This window comes from Hemitrygon akajei, chromosome 27, assembly GCF_048418815.1.
Source record: "Hemitrygon akajei chromosome 27, sHemAka1.3, whole genome shotgun sequence".
NCBI lineage: Eukaryota > Metazoa > Chordata > Chondrichthyes > Myliobatiformes > Dasyatidae > Hemitrygon > Hemitrygon akajei.
The window spans coordinates 40,385,189-40,404,664 of NC_133150.1; the positions used below are offsets into that span (position 1 = coordinate 40,385,189).

At 42.4% G+C, this 19,476-nt stretch overlaps 1 protein-coding gene across 2 annotated transcripts; it reads left to right on the plus strand.

The window, feature by feature from the left end:
* The first annotated feature begins 727 nt into the window (after positions 1 to 727).
* On the plus strand, positions 728 to 17,791 carry LOC140717038 (Fc receptor-like protein 5). Of its 2 annotated transcripts, none has more exons than XM_073030223.1 (7): positions 728 to 809; positions 4,831 to 5,151; positions 11,414 to 11,734; positions 12,926 to 13,246; positions 15,280 to 15,325; positions 16,192 to 16,282; positions 16,546 to 17,791. In XM_073030223.1, the coding sequence occupies exons 1-7, from the start codon at positions 773 to 775 to the stop codon at positions 16,594 to 16,596; spliced, it is 1,188 nt and encodes a 395-aa protein (XP_072886324.1). In that variant the 5' UTR covers positions 728 to 772; the 3' UTR covers positions 16,597 to 17,791. The 2 variants fall into 2 exon arrangements, with proteins under 2 accessions (XP_072886324.1, XP_072886323.1); XM_073030222.1 differs by having other exon boundaries at positions 16,468 to 16,597.
* The last annotated feature ends 1,685 nt before the right edge of the window (positions 17,792 to 19,476 follow it).

Below are 19,476 nucleotides of genomic sequence, written 5' to 3' on the forward strand. Positions count from 1 at the left end.
GAACATTGTGGGGGCTTCTTCATGCAGAGAGTGGTGGGAGTGTGGAATGAGCTGCCAGATGAAGTGGTGAATGCGGGCTCACTTTTGACATTTAAGAAAAACTTCGACAAGTATATGGATGAGAGGGGTTTGGAGGGATATGGCCCAGGTGCAGATCAGTGGGTCTAGGCAGAAAAATAGTTCGGCACAGCCAAGAAGGGTCAAAAGACCAGTTTCTGTGCTGTAATGTTCTATGGTTCTATGGTTTTACATGGATGAGAGGGGTATGGAGGGGATATGGTCTAGGTGCAGGTCAGTGGGACTTGGCACCAAAATGCTTCGGCACGGCCAAGAAGGGCCAAAGGGCCTGTTTCTGTGCTGTAATGTTCTATGGTTCTATGAGATTAGTGGTGGTGGGTACATCTCAATGGATGTGTAGTTATCCTCTTTGTTCAAGAGCTTAATGGTTGTGGGGTAGTAAGTGTTCTTCATCATGGAGTTGTGAAACTTGAGATTCTTGTACCTTCTTCCCAATGACAGCAGCGAGAAAAGACTCACTTTACTGTTCTATAGATTTGCTGCATATGCCTGCAAGAAAATGAATCTCAGGGTTGTATATGGTGATATATATGTCCTTTGATAATTAAATTTACCTTTTCACTTTGTAATGTACCACATTTCAGTTAGCTGCGGTTTGATCATCAGACTTCCTGCTGCCTTCTTCCTCAATTTTATTTCAGTTATTTCGCTCCAAGGACAGAGAGTATTTGGCGGGGTCTCTGCAAATAAAGCAATGTGGATTTCGACTCTGCTGATTAGTTTCCTACCTGGTGAGTGAAAGCCAGCACAGGATGTTCACATCGTCAGTGTTAGGTTGGGTAGTGTGCGCCATTTGTGCAGCAGAGTGGTTCCCTGGATGTAGTAGAGTACAGAATTTAAGTGGGAAGGGGGTGGTTGATGTATGTTTAGGATGAGATAGGAAAGATTTAAAAAGCACCTGAGGATTACCCAGTGGATTGTAGAAGGAACTGATAGCAGTATTGTTTAATGCAGGTACGGTAGTATCATTTAGGAGACTTTCTATTAAGTACCACAGAGGGGTTGGACTTGGAAGGAAATGAACCAAATGCAGAAAACTTAGACTGACTATATAGGTGCTGTGCTCAGTGCGAACCGGTTTGGCTGAAGGGTGTCTGTCCATGCTCCGTTGCTCTAATGTGTGTAGACATAAAAGAATGCAAATGCCAGCATGCAAAGTTCAAAGCAAATGACTGGAGTTCAGCAGGTTGAGTAGTATCTGTGGGAGGAGGGGAATTGTCAACATTTTGGGCCGAGGACCTGCATCAGATTGAAAGTGGAGGGTGGAGATACAGTCAGCGGCTACTTTTTTAGGAACACTTGTGTAGATGTTCGTTAATGTAAATATCTAACCTGCCAATTATGTGGCAGCAACTCAGTGCAGATATGGTCAAGAGGTCAGTTGTTCTTCAGACCTACTATCAGAATGGGAAAAAATGTGATTTAAGTGACACTGTTGCGGTAAGAAGGGATGGGTTGAGTGTATTAGAAACTGCTGATTTCCTGGGATTTTCATGGACAATAGTCTGTAGAGTTTAAAGAGAATAGTCTGAGAAACAAAAAAACATCCTGTGAGCAGCAGTTTTGTGGGCAAAATTGCCTCGTTAATGAGAGAGGTCAGAGGAGGATAGTCAAACTGGTTCAAGTTGACAGAGAGCCATTGTTCAATTTCTGAATCTAGTCAAGACTTTCAAACATAGTGGGGACGATTTTTGAACTATTTTCAAAATGTTTGATTTGCTCTTAAAGTACAGATGTTGGATAATAACATATTTCACTATGCGATAAGGACTTTTTTTCCTATTTTCTTTCTTTATCAAACAGCTTCGATCTTGGTAGTGGGCTAAGATTTTTTTGTATAATAAAATTATCACATTTTGATATTACAATTTAATTTAATTTACATGAATATAGGGCAATGAGATTGCAAATGTGATTCAAATATAATGTATTTGGTATTATTTTATCCTTTGACTTATAATATATATATCTTTTTGTACTCTGTATTCTTCTATGTAGAAATTAATAAAAATATTGAAAGGGAAGTTGACAGAGAAGTGACAATAATTGAAATGACCAAACGTTACAACATTGGTAAACAGAGGAACATCTCTGAACACACAGCATGTCGAACATTGAAGTGGATGGAGTACAACAGATGACCCCAAACATGCACTCAGTAGCCACTTTATTAGGAAAAAGGGGTACACAAAGTGTCTTCTTTAATAGGTACACAATAAAGTGGTCACTGTCTGTAGTGCAAGGAGGACAGAACAAAGTGTGAATCAGGGTCCAATAGGTGGTAGAGGGACCAAGGGGGAAGTGGGGATGAAGGAGCCAGGTGGGAGAGGGTGATGTTGGGAGACAGAGGCATGTGGGTGGGAGAAAAAGCAGACATGGGAAAAAGAGGTAGGTGTGGAGAATACTGCTGGAAAGTGTTAAATGGGAAAATCTGGTACTAGAATCTGATCTCGCAGTGCAGGGATTGGGATTGCAGTGAAATTCAGCATTATTCTCTTGAATTTGGTGTCTTTATGGGGCCATTTCTGGGGGGGGGGGAAATTAGTAGTCAAGAAGATTGATAGGTCTGTATTTATGGGTAAATCAGATTGGGTAGGGATGTTAGATTTCCATCACTAATATGTCTTTGCAACCCTCGTAAGATTTTGGTAACCACCTGGAGGTCTCTTGATCATTATAATTATTTTATCATTATTGATACATGGTTGTTAATTCCAGAATTAAATAATCAATTGTATTAAATTGTCAATGCCCCCTCATGGAATTTGAAATCACATCTGGATTTCCTGATGTGAAATTGGTCCGTGCACTGTTGTAAAATACTCTAACTACTCATTGAAGGATGCTTGGCAGAAAATATGGACAGAATTTGGAACAGATAACTCCAAGGCAAATGGACCAGCCCTGTAGAAGGACCATGTGGTATCCATGTGTAAAATCAGGGATTTCAGTGACTGCTGGCACCACAAGGGCTGCAGAGTGCTCTGGATGTGAAATACTGCAGTATTGTAATAAACCTCTGTAGGCGTGGGAGAAGTCAGGATGTTACACAGTACCTAGTTATTCCTTGACCCAACCTCACAGCTCCGCCAAGTCTGAGACTGACGAATAGTCCTTTCTCCTGTGATCTCTCAGGCAGCCTAGCCCTCCCCTCCCATTATTGGCAGTGGCATGTAAGTTCGCTTGCCCACCTGAGACAATCCCAAATAAAATGCGCTTGAGGACATAATACTGTACCTACACTAGAGGAGTTGTGGGAAGATTGTAAGAGAGCAGAGAAAATTTCCAAGGACATTGCCTAGACTTGAGGACCTGTGTTATCGGGAAAAGTTGAATAGGTTAGGATTTTATTACCTAGAGTGCAGAAGAATGAGGGGAGATTTGATTAAGGTATACAAAATTATGAGGGATATAGATAAGGTGAAGGCAAGCAGCTTTTTCCCACTAAGGTCAGGTGAGACCAGAACTAGAAGTAAAGGGTGAAAGGTGAAGTGTTTAACAGGAACTTGAGGGGGATCTTCTTCACTGCTGGTCAGAGAGTGGAGCAAGTGGTGGATGCAGGTTCGATTTTAGCATTTAAGATTAATTTGCACATGTACATGGATGGGCTCAGGTCTAGGTGCAGGTTAATGGGATTGGGCAGAATAATAGTTTGACTAAACTGATCTAAGGGCCTGTTTCTGTGCTGTAGTTCCCTATGACTCTGGTCTGAGTTGATTGAAAGGTAACATCCACTTCACTGCCACACTCCTCACCAGAACGTTTCCTCAGAGTTCCACTTGGGTCTCTGGAGTGGAAAGTGACCCCACAATGTACTGCAGCCAGCACAGTAACAGCACTGACAGCACTAAAATCATTAAATGTGAGGTCATCAGACATATCCTAGGACATGACCTGGAGCTTTTTTTGAAATTATTTTCTAAGTATATTTGTTTGTATTAAATAGTTCCTTTTACCTCAGATCTGAAACTATTCCCTTCAGTTTCAGGTGCATTGTGGGCAGAGAAATATGTCAGAGGAGTTGTGGGAAGAACAGTCACAATCGATTGTCATTATGAAGCAATGTACCACTTTCACACAAAATATTGGTGCATTGGATTGAACCACCAGTGTTCAACTGTAGTGCAAACACATGGGCACCCAGAACGGAGAGGAAGAGTGTCAATCACAGATAACCGGACACTAGGAGTATTCACTGTTACTATGGAGGGTCTTTGCCCTGGAGATACAGGATGGTACGGTTGCGGAATTACAACATCTGGCAACAATCCACTGTTTGGAGTACATCTACTTGTATCTGATGGTCAGTTTGCTAGTGATTGCCCTTGTGTCTTTATTAAGTAAATGTTTGATCCATGTTTCCTCTGGGAAGAGTCAGAGCAAACGATGTCTGGGGGAGTTAATGCACAGGAGTCCCTGCCAAATGGGGAGATGTTGCTCTCGTGACTGAGGGTCATTATCATACTAATAAAGACAATCTTCTCCTCCGCCTCTTCCTCCTATTTCTCCTCCTCCTCTTCCTCGGCAACACAGATTACAAGATCTCTTTTCAGTCCTTGTCCATCCCTTGCTGCCTCCATACTCTATCAGTGCCAAATGTTTCCCTTCCTGCTACAGGTATCGAAAAAACCCACAGTCATAATTACATTCTCTATCAAGAGCCATCAACATATTCAAGACATCCGAGACATCGGTGCTTTTAAAATTTTCAGATGCTCACCCAGTGTCTAAATATTTGATTCTTTCCCACAGAACCCGTGTCTGTTCCTGTGCTTGGATTTCTGTCGTCAGCAAATGTCTCACGTATCGGGGGCTCAGTGACAGTGTCCTGTGAGTCTGAGCAGGGGTCCCTTCCCATTCAGTACACATGGTATGAAAACAATTCATCTGGGCATTCAAATATCTCAAATGCTAACGAACTGGATCTACATTGTCAATCCTTCAACCACCAGCACCATCAATACTACTGCAGTGCCTCGAATCAGCTTGGAGCAAGATCCAGTGCAATGGTTAAAGTGACAGTCTTCAACAACGGAGAGATCTGCAGTTATGTGACAGAAATCAATGGCACCAGTAAGTGTTTTTTTTTTTGGAAGGATGCATTTAATTACACTCAGTGGCTACTTTATTTCACACACCTATAGACCTACTCATTAATGCAAATATCTAATCAGCAAATCATGCGACAGAAATTCAATGCATAAAATCGTGGTGACACGGTCAAGAGGTTCAATTGCTGCTCAGACCAAAGATCAAAATGGGGGGAAAATGTGTTCTAAGTGACAACGACCATGTAATGAGTGTAATTCACAAGGATGTTGCTGGGACATGAGGACCTGAGTTATAGAGAAAGGATGGATAGGTTAGGAGTTTATTCCTTGGAGTGTCAAAGAGTCAGAGAAAATTTGATAGAGGTATGCAAAATTATAAGGGGTAGAGATAGGATAAAAGCAAACAGACTTTTTTCCACTGAGGTTGAGTGGGACAAGAACTGTAGGTCATGTGTTAAAGCCATTACTTCCTTCAAAGCAAAACCTAAAATCATGAATGGCAGTGATGCTTCAATCCCAGATGAACTCAACACCTTTTATGCATGCTTTGAAAAGGAGAATAAAACTACAGTTATGATGATTCCTGCAGCATCCAGTGACACTGTGAGCTGCGTCTCTGTCGGCTGTTTTCATGACTGTGTGGCTAAGCACAACTCAAATGCCATCTATAAACCTGCTGATGATAGAACTATTGTTGGCAGGATTTCAGATGGTGACAAGAAGGCATACAGGAGCAAGGTAGTTCAGCTGGTTGAGTGGTGTTGCAGCAACAACCTTGCACTCAATGTCAGTAGGATCAAAGAATTAATAGACAATAGACAATAGGTGCAGAAGTAGACCATTTGGCCCTTCGAGCCTGCACCACCATTTTGAGATCATGGCTGATCATCTACTATCAATACCCAGTTCCTGCCTTGTCCCCATAAGATACCTATCTAGCTCCTTCTTGAAAGCATCCAGAGAATTGGCCTCCACTACCTTCCGAGGCAGTGCATTCCAGACCCCCACAACCCTCTGGGAGAAGAAGTTTTTCCTTAACTCTGTCCTAAGTGACCTACCCCTTATTCTCAAACCATGCCCTCTGGTACTGGACTCTCCCAGCATCTGGAACATATTTCCTGCCTCTATCTTGTCCAATCCCTTAATAATCTTATATGTTTCAATCAGATCCTCTCTCAATCTCCTTAATTCCAGCACGTACAAGCCCAGTCTCTCTAACCTCTCTGCATAAGACAGTCCAGACATCCCAGGAATTAACCTCGTGAATCTATGCTGCACTTCCTCTACAGCCAGGATGTCCTTCCTTAACCCTGGAGACCAAAACTGTACACAATACTCCAGGTGTCATCTCACCAGGGCTCTGTACAAATGCAAGAGGATTTCCTTGCTCTTGTACTTAATTCTCTTTGTAATAAAGGCCAACATTCCATTAGCCTGCTTCACTGCCTGCTGCACTTGCTCATTCACCTTCAGTGACTGATGAACAAGGACTCCTAGATCTCTTTGTATTTCTCCCTTACCTAACTCTACACTGTTCAGATAATAATCTGCCTTCCTGTTCTTACTCCCAAAGTGGACAACCTCACACTTAGTCACATTAAACGTCATCTGCCAAGTATCTGCCCACTCACCCAGCCTATCCAAGTCACCCTGAATTCTCCTAACATCCTCATCACATGTCACACTGCCACCCAGCTTAGTATCATTAGCAAGCTTGCTGATGTTATTCTCAATAAATAGTGGACTTCAGAAAGGGTAAGACATTGGAACACATACCAGTCCTCACCAAGGGACTAGAAGTGGAAAGAGTGAGAAATTTCATGTACTGGGTGTAAACATCTCTGAGGGTCTATAATGGGCCCAACATATTGATGCCAGCTACAAAAAAGGCACAACAATGGCTATATTTCATTAGGAGTTTGAAGAGATTTGGTATGTCACCAAAGACACTGGTAAGCATCTAAGGATGTACTGTGGAGAGTGTTCTAACTGGCTGCAAAACACTCTGGTTATAGGGGTGGGGTCCACTGCACAGAATCAAAATAAGCTGCAGAAAGCTGAGAACTCATTCGAATCCATCATGGGTACAGGCCTCCATAGTATTCAGGACATCTTCAAGGAGCAATGCCTCAGAAAGGTAGCATCCATTAAACCAAACATCACTTACCATGCTCACACTATTGACACACAAGGATTACATGAAGTGTGCAGAGAAAACTCAAGTGGTGGTGGATGACCCAAGGGAAAAATATTTGTCACAATTGTGGTCCTTTTCAGGATTTGTCAATGACTATAACAGGTTCCTGCCAAGTCTGGCTACTGTACACCACTGCTTAAGCTCATTACTGGAGATCAGAAAGGAATGGCAATGGACAAAGCAGTATGAGGTGGCTTTCAAAAGAAGAAAGAAAATGGTGACATGATAGGAAACTGTACTCACACATTATGATCCATATCATCCAGAGAAGCTTTCCTTTGACACTTCTCTTTATGGCATGGTGCAATCATGTCACGTTATGAGTGAAGGAAGTGAACGCCCCATGGCCTTTGCATCACATTTCCTTACCTCTGCAGAGAAAAATTATGCTCAGTTTGACAGAGAGGAATTGAGACTGGTTTGGGCATAAAATGTTAAAACCAGTACTTGTATGGGAGAGTATTTACCCTTGTTATTGATCATCAAGCACTGGTGTCCATTATCAATCCACTGAAGGGTGTTCCACAAACATCAGCAGCATGAATTCAGAGATGGGCTCTGCTTATTGGAGGGCTCAATTACAAGAACTGAATTCAAGAGAACAATTAAAAATGGAAATGCTGATGGATTGTCCTATTTACCTGACTCGATGGGTCGAATGTCTGACTTCTGCTCCTTTGTCTTATGGTCTTATGGCCTATTTACTGTTGGAAAAGGAAATGCTGGAAAACAATTTACAGAATAGGACACTCTTCGATGTATCCTCCCTTAAGCAAATTGAAAATCTCCCTATTATGGCAGAGATGATCCAGAGGAAAACCAAAAAAATACTCCACACTGTCTCAGGTCTACATGGCCACCCAAAATGGCTGGAATGTGCAGCAGGAACTCCAGTTCCCTTTTTATACTAGCATTGGGATGAATTTGCCCTTGACGGGTGTTGCCTTAGAGAGGATTGAAAGTACCATCCAAACTGAGTGCTAAAAGTGTTAGAGGAGCTATATGCTGGTCATCTAGGTGTAGTCAAAATGAAAGTGTTTGCTCTAAGTTTTGTTTGTTAGTCTGGGATGGAACATTAGACTGAGCAGCTTGCCATTCACTGCTTGGGACGCCAACATGTCCAGAAGATGCCAAGGGCAGCCCCTCTGCCTTCCTGGGAATGGCCTGCATAGCACTGACGGAGGATTCATGTGGCATTTGCTTGAGCCATTCATGAGCACAGATTTCTTTGTAGTAGTGGATGCAGCTACAAAGTGGCCAGAAATGTTCCCAACAGTCTCCCATTATTGCCTCGCACACTGTTGATGTGTTGAGAAGCCTCTTCGTGAGGACTGGTGTTCCAGAACACTTAGTCGGTGACAATGGACCACAGTTTGTGGCAGAACAGTTTCAGTCATTCCTGAAAATGAATGGAACAAGACATATCACATCTGGGCCATACCGCCAAGCCACAAATGGCTTGTGGCGATGTTCATCCAGAGTCTAAAGAATGTACTTGGAGCAATGTCAGCAGGACTCAGTACACTGATACTGAATCAGAAGCTTGCTAGCTTCCTCCTTGCATATTGCAATGTAGCACCTCAGAACCAACAACTCGCCAGCTATGCTGTTCCTCGGTCATTACTTGTGCTCACACTTGGAGCTCCTCAAACCCATTCTTAGAAGGAGTACGCAGGACAAACAGCTAAGACAAATTGAAGGTCCAGAGGTTGTTTCACAGCTGTAAATCTTACCTGACAAGCAGAGCAATCAAATCACTAGATCACTAGAAAGAGGTGACATAGGATTGGAACATGTATAATCTTTGTGCATAGAGTTAAGAAACCGCGAAGGTAAAAAGACCCTGATGTCAATTATATACAGGCCTCTGAGCAGTAGCCAGAATGTGGGATGGAAATTACAATGTGAGATAGAAAAGGCATGTCGAAAAGTGAATGTTACCATAGTCATAGGGGATTTCAATATGCAGGCCAATAGGGAAAATCCAGTTGCTGTGGTCCCAAGAAAGAGAATTTGTAGAATGCCAATGAGATGGCTTTTCAGAGCAGCTTGTCATTGAGCCTGATAGTGGAAAGGCAATTCTGGACATTTCTCTCTCCCAGTTTCCCTCTTTAAACTTCCTTTATCTTTTCCCCTTTCTGCATTTCTCTCTGCTCTTATCTTAAACCTCCTTCCTTCCATTCCAATGTAATCTCCCTCCCCAAAGTTCATCTCCCCACATGCCCACTGATCCAAGTCCACCATGGTAGTGTAGTGGCTGGTATGATGCTATTAGAGCCTGGGGCATCGGAGTTCAGGGTTCAGTTCCGGCATCCTCTGTTAAGAAACTTTGTACGTTCTTCCAGTGAGAAGTTGGGTTTCCTCCCACAGTCCAAAGATGTAGTGGTTAGTAGGTTAATTGATCATTGTAAATTGCCATGTGATTAGGATAAGCTTAAATAGGTGGGTTGCTGGGTGGAATGGCTCATATCAGTAGATAGACGGATAGATAGATAGATAGATCCAATAAACATTCCAGTAATGGCTTTCTGTGGTGTACAAGCCACTTCTCTTCTATAACAGGCCTCCTTTCCCCAGATGTATTCTGATTAATTTTCTTCTTTCGTATTCCCCAGACAATATGTGCCCACATCTTTTCTTGTTCATGTACTGACCCCCATGTCACATTGACACTAGTTCTTGGTTCAGGTACTCTTCAATTATTCATCTCTGACATCCTGAATTTTCCCCTGCATCACCTCAGTTCTCTTCCTCTCCTTGTCCTTGGCTGCACGGACTATGTGCACCTTCCTTTTGAAGATCCTGCTGCAGGAAATGTTGCCAATGATAAAGCTGGTGAGACAGTTTTCCTTCCACCATCACTGTGGTGATAGTAGAGGTTCAGAGTGTCAAATTCAAGTAGCTGATGTGAGAAAAAGTTATTTATTTTATAGCTGCTTCACTACTTCAGAATTTTACAGCAAGTATGATCAGGGACATCAAGTCCGCAGGACAAACTGGACCAACACTCAGTGGCAACGTTATTGGGTACAGTAGTGAAACCTGGTGAGGTCCTCTTTTGCTGTAGCCCTTCCACTTCTAGGTTTGATGAATTTATCCATTCAGGGATGCTCTTCTGCGCAGCACTCTTGTTATCTGTGGCTATTTGAGTTGCTGCGACTGTCCTGTCAACTTGAACCAGTCTGGCCATTCTCCTTTGACCTCTCTCATTAGCTAGGTGTTTATACCACAGAACTGCTGCTCACTCAGTGTTTCTTTCTTATTATTTTTCTTACCATTCTCTGTTAACTCTGGAGATGGTGGTGTGTGAAAATCCCAGGAAATCAGCAGTTTCTGAGATACTCAAACCAATTCATCTATCACAAACAATCATTCCACAGTCATGTAGATAACATTTCTTCACCATTGTGATGTTTGGTTTCAGCAACAACAGAACCTCTTGACCATGTCTGCGTGCGTTTGTGCATCAAGTTGCTGGCACGTGGTTAGTTGATTGGATATTCTCATTAATGTGCAAGTGTACTGGTGTACGCAATAAAGAAGCCTCTGATTGCAGCAAGATCACACACCACATATTAGTAATAGCCAGGCATCATTGTATAATTTCACAGGGATTATTAAGAGTGTCCAGGGAACTGGGCATATTTCCTCTTCTCTTCTTTCAAGTGATACCGATGGAGTTTTACCATCTGCATGAGAGAAGGTCCTCATCTCAGTGACAGGCAGCTCCTTGGACAGTGTTTGCAGTCTCTCAGGACAGGCACCGGATGGGCAGCAGAGGTTCTATTGCCCGGATGCCAGAGTGAGACTGGAATCTGGAATTCACTCAGAAATGAGGAAAGATAAAAGTCAGCCACTGACAACAGCAGCTCTGGTCAAAAGCAAACCAGTGGTCATGAGGGCCTTTGCAACATCCTGAACACGTGATTAGGGATGATGTTATTGTTTCTGTTCTCGGTCTATGTGCTACTCAATTTTATTAATGGATGAAGTGGGCATACTTCTGGTACAGTAGCTGATTAAAATATGTACTTTTTTTTGGTCAGTTTGAATTAACTGTTCATTTTCTGAAGAATTTCTCTCTCAGTTTCAGGTGCTTTATGGGCAGAAGATAAAGTAAGAGGAGTTGTGGGAAGAGCAATCACAATCGATTGTCACTATGCACCAATGTACCGTTCACACACAAAGTATTGGTGCCGTAGTTCGAGTCACCAGTGTACAGTTTTAGTGGAAACAAATGGGACACAAGGACAGAGTGGAAGACGGTCAATCATAGATAACCCAGCGCAGGGAATATTTACTGTTACCGTGGAGGATCTTCGGTCTGGAGAATCAGGGTGGTACAGATGTGGAATTACAACATCTGGCAACAATCCAACATTTGTCGTATATCTACGAGTCTCTGATGGTAAGTTTCTCAGCAATTGAGTTTAGGTCCCCCACTGAAATGTCTGATCCATGGAAGGGTCATGGCAGCTCTGGTATCCTGATGCTTCACACCAGTGCAGAGACCTGTGAGGAGGTGGGCAGGGGTGGAGAAACCTCACTCATGTTGTCTGACTCACTGGCTGGCCAGTGCTTTCCACTGGGAGGCCCAGCACATTATCCTGTCTCTGAACTGTATGATATGTCACCGTGTCAGAAGTTTGCATTCAGACTAAAACTAATGATTCAACCGTAATAGATCAATGAGAAACAAGTGATGATCATGGTCCAAGTACCTCAAAAATTATAGAAAGTTAATCAGTCCGCAGAGAACAATAGACAGTGTTCGGTTCTTAGAGAGAAGGCCAGCCTGTTGCCCTCCCCTTCAATTCCTCCCCCACCCTGCAGTCTCTTACACCTTCTATCCCTGTGAATGCAATCCAAGCCCCCACCCCCAGACGATATCACTCCCTGTAGTCTGGCTCCCTTCCTGACAGGCCCCAGCCAGTGTGGATCAGTAGTAACATGTCCTCCTCACCGACAATAAACACAGGCACATCTCAGGTATGAGTGCTTAGCCCACTGCTCTACACACACGTCTGTGTGGCTCAGTTCAGCTCAAATGCCGTCTATCAATTTGCCGATGACACAACTGTTGTTGGTGGAATCTCAGATAGCGACGAGTGGGCATACAGGGGCGAGTTGGATCAGCTGGTCGAGCGGTGTCACGGCAACAATTTTGCACTTAATGTCAGCCAAATCAAGGAAATGATCGCGGACTTTCAGAATGGGAAGTCAGGGGAACACATACTCTCACATGTTCATGATAACAAATCTGATTATAATTCAGATTTTTTGCATCCAGTTCATTTCTGGTGAAAAATATAATTGTAACCTGGCTTCCTGCTGCCGAGAGAGCTGTAGCCCTGATTTTCACACTGACGTATTTTTGTTATCATTACTGCTGTCCCGATCTGGAGACCTGCTATGTTGTAGGATAATGGCAGACGTGGTAGACCAGGTAGCCGGGAGGATATAGAGACACAGAGAGGTAAAGGAGCTGGTGAGATTCCAAACTGGTGAGCCCTGGCTGAGATACAAAAATGGTGAAACAAGGGAGTGTTTGATTTTCAGGTGTTTACTCAGTGTCTAAATATTTGATCCTTTCCCGCAGAACCCGTATCTGTCCCAGTGCTTGGATTTCTGTCACCACCAAATGTCTCACATCTTGAGGGTTCAGCATCAATGTCATGTGAGTCTGTCAAGGGATCCCTTCCAATTCAATACTCATGGTATGAAAAGACACCATCTATGGATTCAAAGATCTCAGACACCAATAAACTGGATCTACATTGTCAACCTTTCAAACACCAACTCAATCAATATTACTGCAAAGCCACAAATACGCTTGGAACAAAATCAAGTGAAACTGTGAATATGTCCATCTACAACAGAGGAGGGAAGTACAAATATCTGATGCAATTGAGTCACATGGGTAAGTTGTGGAGGGAGTGACTCCTTAGGGTGATCACTGTGGTGTAATTGAATGAGTGGTTTATAATGAATGTTATACTCTTAGACTTGTATTTGTCTCCATCATGACGCTTCCTGCAGAGAATGGGATGCCTTAGCAGTCAGTAGCTAAGAAGTCAGTCCTTCACCAGAGAGCATCGTGTCTCCAGCTTGCTCTTGCTGAATGTGGTGGCTTTGTGGTTAAACTGCTGACTGAGATTTTCTCATCTTTGAGAAGTGGTAAATAACTAAACATGCTCCTTCTGGATCTGTAAACACATTCCTGCAGTCCATTTATATAACCATATAACAATTACAGCACGGAAACAGGCCATCTCGGCCCTTCTAGTCCATGCCGAACACTTACTCTCACCTAGTCCCACTGACCTGCACTCAGCCCATAACCCTGCATTCCTTTCCTGTCCATATACCTATCCAATTTTTTTTTAATGACAATATCGAACCTGCCTCTACAACTTCTACTGGAAGCTCGTTCCACACAGCTACCACTCTCTGAGTAAAGAAGCTCCCCCTCATGTTACGAGGGAGTAGGGGAGATTCAAACAACAGGACATGATTTGAGAGTTAGGGGGCAAAAGTTTAAGGGTAACACGAGAGGGAATTTCTTTACTCAGAGAGTGGTAGCTGTGTGGAACGAGCTTCCAGTAGAAGTGGTAGAAGCAGGTTCGGTATTGTCATTTAAAGTAAAATTGGATAGGTATATGGACAGGAAAGGAATGGAGGGTTATGGGCTGAGTGCGGGCCAGTGGGACTAGGTGAGTGTAAGCATAGGCACAGACTAGAAGGGCCGAGATGGCCTGTTTCTGTGCTGTAATTGTTATATGGTTACCACTAAACTTTTGCCCCCTTAACTCTTAACTCATGTCCTCTTGTTTGAATCTCCCCTACTCTCAATGGAAAAAGCCTATCCACGTCAACTCTATCTATCCCCCTCGTAATTTTAAGTACCTCTATCAAGTCTGCCCTCAACCTACTATGTTCCAAAGAATAAAGACCTAACTTGTTCAACCTTTCTCTGTAACTTAGGTGCTGAAACACAGGTAACATTCTAGTAAATCTCCTCTGTACTCTTGCTATTTTGTTGACATCTTTCCTATAATTAGGTGACCAGATCTGTACACAATACTCCAAATTTGGCCTCACCAATGCCTTGTACAATTTTAACATTATTTTATAGAAAATAGACAGAATAAAACAATCTAAGGAACCTCTAGAAAGCTCATGCAGTTAGTATGAGAACTCAAGAAGATACTTGCAGCAACAGGCCATTTCGTCTCTCAGTTGAAGGGCTGATCTATCTCAGGTTTCAACTCTTCCCACAGTTCTCCATTCTCTGTCTATAAAAATGATTATCTACTTTCTCTTTAAGCATCCCTTTGGTCCAGCATCACAACCTCCCATGTGGAGAATTCCAGAGATTAATAAGTTCCTATGCGCCTCAGTTTTGAATGACCCTATCCTTGTGATGAGAGTCCTTGATACAGTTGAATTGGACCCGTATACTGGGATATTCAAAAGAAAGTTTGGATCTGAGCTCAAAACAAACACAGGATGAAATCACTTATGATTGAACACCGAACCTCATTTCAGCTGCTCCTTAAATACTCAATCCTTGGTGCCCAGAATATGATTGGCAATGAATGGGTCAGTCCTGAATCTTTAAAGGGGCCACAACACCTAGCCACACTCTGGGGAGTTAGAGCTCCTAAACCTCGGAAGCTGGCACAGATGGGTGTGTTGCAACAGTCTTAATCTTGTTAATATGTTACAGATCCTCTAACAAATGCAAACACTTCGGCATCTTCTCTGTGATGCTCCTAAGGATCTTCCCCAGCAACATTGATGTTCGGTAATGCACAGGAAATAGAACCACCCACCTCTGTGAAAGCAGTCATTTTTCACTCAAGGCATGAGTTTCCACTTGAAAATCATGTACTCCTGCTTGGGTGCATTTGGAAAACACACGAGACTGAATTTCTTTCCTTGTTTCAACAGGACGTGAATATTCATGTGAAACATTTACAACAGTATCAACTGCAAGGTAAATCACTTGATCCAGTTTTGCTGAAAGCACAATGTTCTCTTTGCTGGTGCTATGATTGGCCCTTTCTAATATTATGCTGTCACTTTGAGATCAAACATTTTGAATCTTCTCTCTTCTTCTTGCACACATTATCTACCAAATCTCTATGCAGAGCCACTCAACATGTTTTTTTTCCCTTTAATGCATTAAATTGTTTTTCTTATCATGATAAAGTGCATTTTATTTTTGTCACTTCTTATTGCTTTTCATACATGCTCTGGTTAATTTATCCCGAATTTGCTTCAATTTGCAAAGACTTTTATTGGCTTTTAGATTGGTTATGAAATAGTTGAACTTAATTCTTCGAACCCCACATAAACACTAGTCCAGAGAGTAACGAGTTTTTTCTTTCTGATCACCAAAGATGATCTTTCTCAGTTCTATAGTCATTTGTTATGCACCATGTTGTATGACATTTGCAATCATGGTCGTTCCATGACCATGATTGTTCTTAGCAAATTTTTCTACAGAAGTAGTCTACCATTGCCTTCTTCTGAGCAGTGTCTTTACAAGATGGGTGACCCAGCCATTATCAATACACTTCAGAGATTATCTGCCTGGTGTCAGTGGTCGCATTACCAGGACTTGTGATATGCACCAACTGCTCATACAACCAACCACCAACCTTCACGTGACCGTGATTGGTGGGGTTGATGTGGGGCTCTTTCAAACACTAGTTTAGTCTCCTGTTGAACTCCCCTGGCCCAGCTGCTTTACCTCACTTCACTCCACTGAGATTACAGTGGAAACAGGAGGCAAATGTTTCAAACACAAAACCACCTCATTTCCTCGAACTAATTCTACATCTCTTCCCCTTTGCCCAGTTTCATGATATGGGAGGTGGGTCGTTGGCTGCTCTTTGCTCTCCTGATGATCAGCACGATTTCAGTCATGTGGTTCACAAGAGTAACGAAGGTAAGCTTATGGACACCGCTGGAATTGCTTTCAAATATACTGTTCATTTGAGAAAAAACATTTAAATACTTGAGTCCTCTTTCATCCTATGGTAAAATCATGCTTTATGCAAATGATATGGTTCAGCTTTGACATGGTCTCTTGTGTGTACAATGTTTGATGTATGTATGGAATGCTTCTTTCAGACAGAATTCCATTGTGAGTGGCCACCTGCAATAAAGCATTGTCGAAGAATCTGATGGGTTGACCATTGTCTTTTGCAGAGACGTGATGAATCTGATCCTTTCAGCCTGGTGGTCTGGGAGGTAAAGTGAAGACTCCAAGATTACACTGAACATGCTGGAATTTTGCATCAAGTTCATATATTCATTCTTCTGCACACTTTGTGCAGTGAGAATTAAAATGAAAACCAAACAAGATAATGTTGCCATCCTTCAAGTCAGTGACTTTGATTTTTGATTTCCTTCTCCAAAATGTTGCCCTTATTGATATCAGTATTATGGCAGATTTATCTCTGCAGATGTTAACTGATTTGTTGGGTATTTCAATTATCTGCAGATTTCATTTCAAATAGGTACATATTGAGAGCTCAAGTTTCATTGTAATTCAACCATACCAGAATATGCATGAATATAGCCAAATGAAACAGCATTACTCTGGGGCCAAGGTGCAAAACGCAGTACCAACAGTCACACACAGCACAATAATACATATAAGATAACAAGCATGTTTCTGTATCAGTAAAATACAGTCAGACAAGACCCTAAGTCCCATGAATGTTGCAAAAATTTGCGGTTAAGCACAAAACGGCTTGTTTTCTGCTGAGTGAACACTGGGGGGCAGCACTGACTCCAGCTTGGATGCTGTGCCACACTGCCTCCAGCGGAGGGCACCAACTCCGATGCCTCTCTCATGGGTGGCTGTAAATAGACAACACAGCTTGGGGCCAAGTCCTTGCTACGACCAAGGCCACACAGCTCTCCTGCCATCTGCCAATAAATGATTCGGACTTGCAGTATTTCACGTTACCAGTTGCCAGAAGTGTTGTGCGACCTCAAGAAAAGCAAATAAGACAATCACTCACTGCTAGACTTTGTGCACTAATGCCTCTCTGTTGCAGGAAGCATCATTCTCTGCACCAAATCTGGCTCCTTCAGTTTTTCCACTAACAAGCAACTCACAAATGGGTTAGACCAGCAGTACTTTCAGTTCTTAATGTTCAGCAGATTCTTGCAGCCCGGTTGGAGCTGCAGCGATCGAACGTGCCGCTATCTTATTTTGTTTTTGAGTGTTCGGAGATATTGATACATAGTGATTGCTGTGATGAATTATTCAATGTGGGTACAATTGATGTCACTGTACAAGGGTGTTAAAGGACAAAGAACAATAGAAAGTAATATAGAGAGCTGAATAAAATGAGTGATGCACAACTTGTTGCATCTTGTATGGGTCAACGGGATGTGAAATTCCAAACAGGAGATGTTGTGTATCTCAAAGATGATCTGTGACTGTAACCCAAGATTGTACAATAAATCATCTGATTTGAAAATGACAGAAGTGGAACTCTGTTGTTGTAATCATGAAGTTAGAAAACATAGATTACTCACTCCTAATCAGGTACAAATGATCAGGTGACATAACATCCTTCACTCGATATATGAGAAAGTGATGCAATATGACCAGAGTCGGTTTTGAGTTCATAACCTCTTCAGGTCACGGTTATCTCATGAGTGTTGATTAGCCACAGATACTTCCAGATGCAGTTGCTCCACTGATGGATGTGGACCTGTTAAACCTGAGCTTGTCAATACTCTGAGGGAAGGATTGCTTAAACTGCAGCCTGACCCTGTCACAGGACATCACAAAGCACTTCAGAGACACAGAGTGGAGAACATTGTAATATTCCACAGTTCAGTTTATAAGATTGGGATTTCGTTCAAGCAAATATGATTAAACAGCATTTTCACTCATTTCACTGAATTGTTGTAAGGTGTTGATAGTCTAATCCAGCTGCGGAAACACAGGATGTGTTTCAGATCTGTACACTTGTTCTCAGCATCCAATTTATTATCACCGGCATGTGCCGTGAAATTAGTTAACTTAGCAATACATGGTAATATAGAAATTTTAAAAAATCAATTACAGTAAGTATATATGTATATTGAATGGATTAAAATAGTCCAAAAACAGATGAAATATATATTTTTTTTAAGTGAGGTAGTATTCATGGGTTCAATGTCTATTTAGAAATCAGATGCAGAGGGGAAGAAGCTGTCCTTGGATCATTGAGGGTGTGCCTTCAGGCTTCTGTACCTCCTTCCTGACAGTAACAAGGAAAAGATGGCATATCCTGGGTGATGCGGGTCCTTAATAACAACTTTCTGAGATGCCACTCCTTGAAGACATCTTGGGTATTATGGAAGCTAGTAACCCAAGATGGAGCTGACTTATTTTACAACTTTCTGTAGCTTTTTTTGGTCCTGTTCTGTAGTCCTCCCCCTGTCCTCCATACCAGACAGTCACAATGTCACAATGCTCACAATAGTACATCTATAGAAGTTTTTGAGTGTCTTAGGTGACAAATCAAGTGTCTTCAAACTTCTAATGAAACATAGCCACTGTCTTGCCTTCTTTATAGCTGCATCAATATGTTGGGACCAGCTTAGATTCTCAGAGATCTTGACACCCAGGAACTTGAAACTGCTTACTCCCTGCACTTCTGATCCCTCTTTGAGGATTGGTCTGTGTTCCTTCATCTTACCCTTCCTGCAGTCCACAATCAGCTCTTTCATCTTACTGACGTTGAATGCAAGGTTGTTGCTGTGATTCCACTCCAATATACCTCGGACCTGTACGTCCTCTCTTCTCCATCTGAGATTCTACCAACAATGGTTGCATCATCAGGAAATTTATAATGGCATTTAAGCTATGCCTAGCCACACAGTCATAAGTACTGTATAGACAGATTAGAGCAGTGGGCTAAGCACACACCCCTGAGGTGTTCCAGTGTTGATTATCAGCGAGGAGGAGATATTATTACCAATCTGCACATATTGTGATCTTCAGTTAGGAAGTTGCAGATCCAATTGCAGAGGAAGGTAGAGAGACCCAGGATCTGGGCTTATTGATCAGAACTGTGGGAACGATGGCATTAAATGCTGAGCTATATTCAACGAACAGCATCTAACATAGCA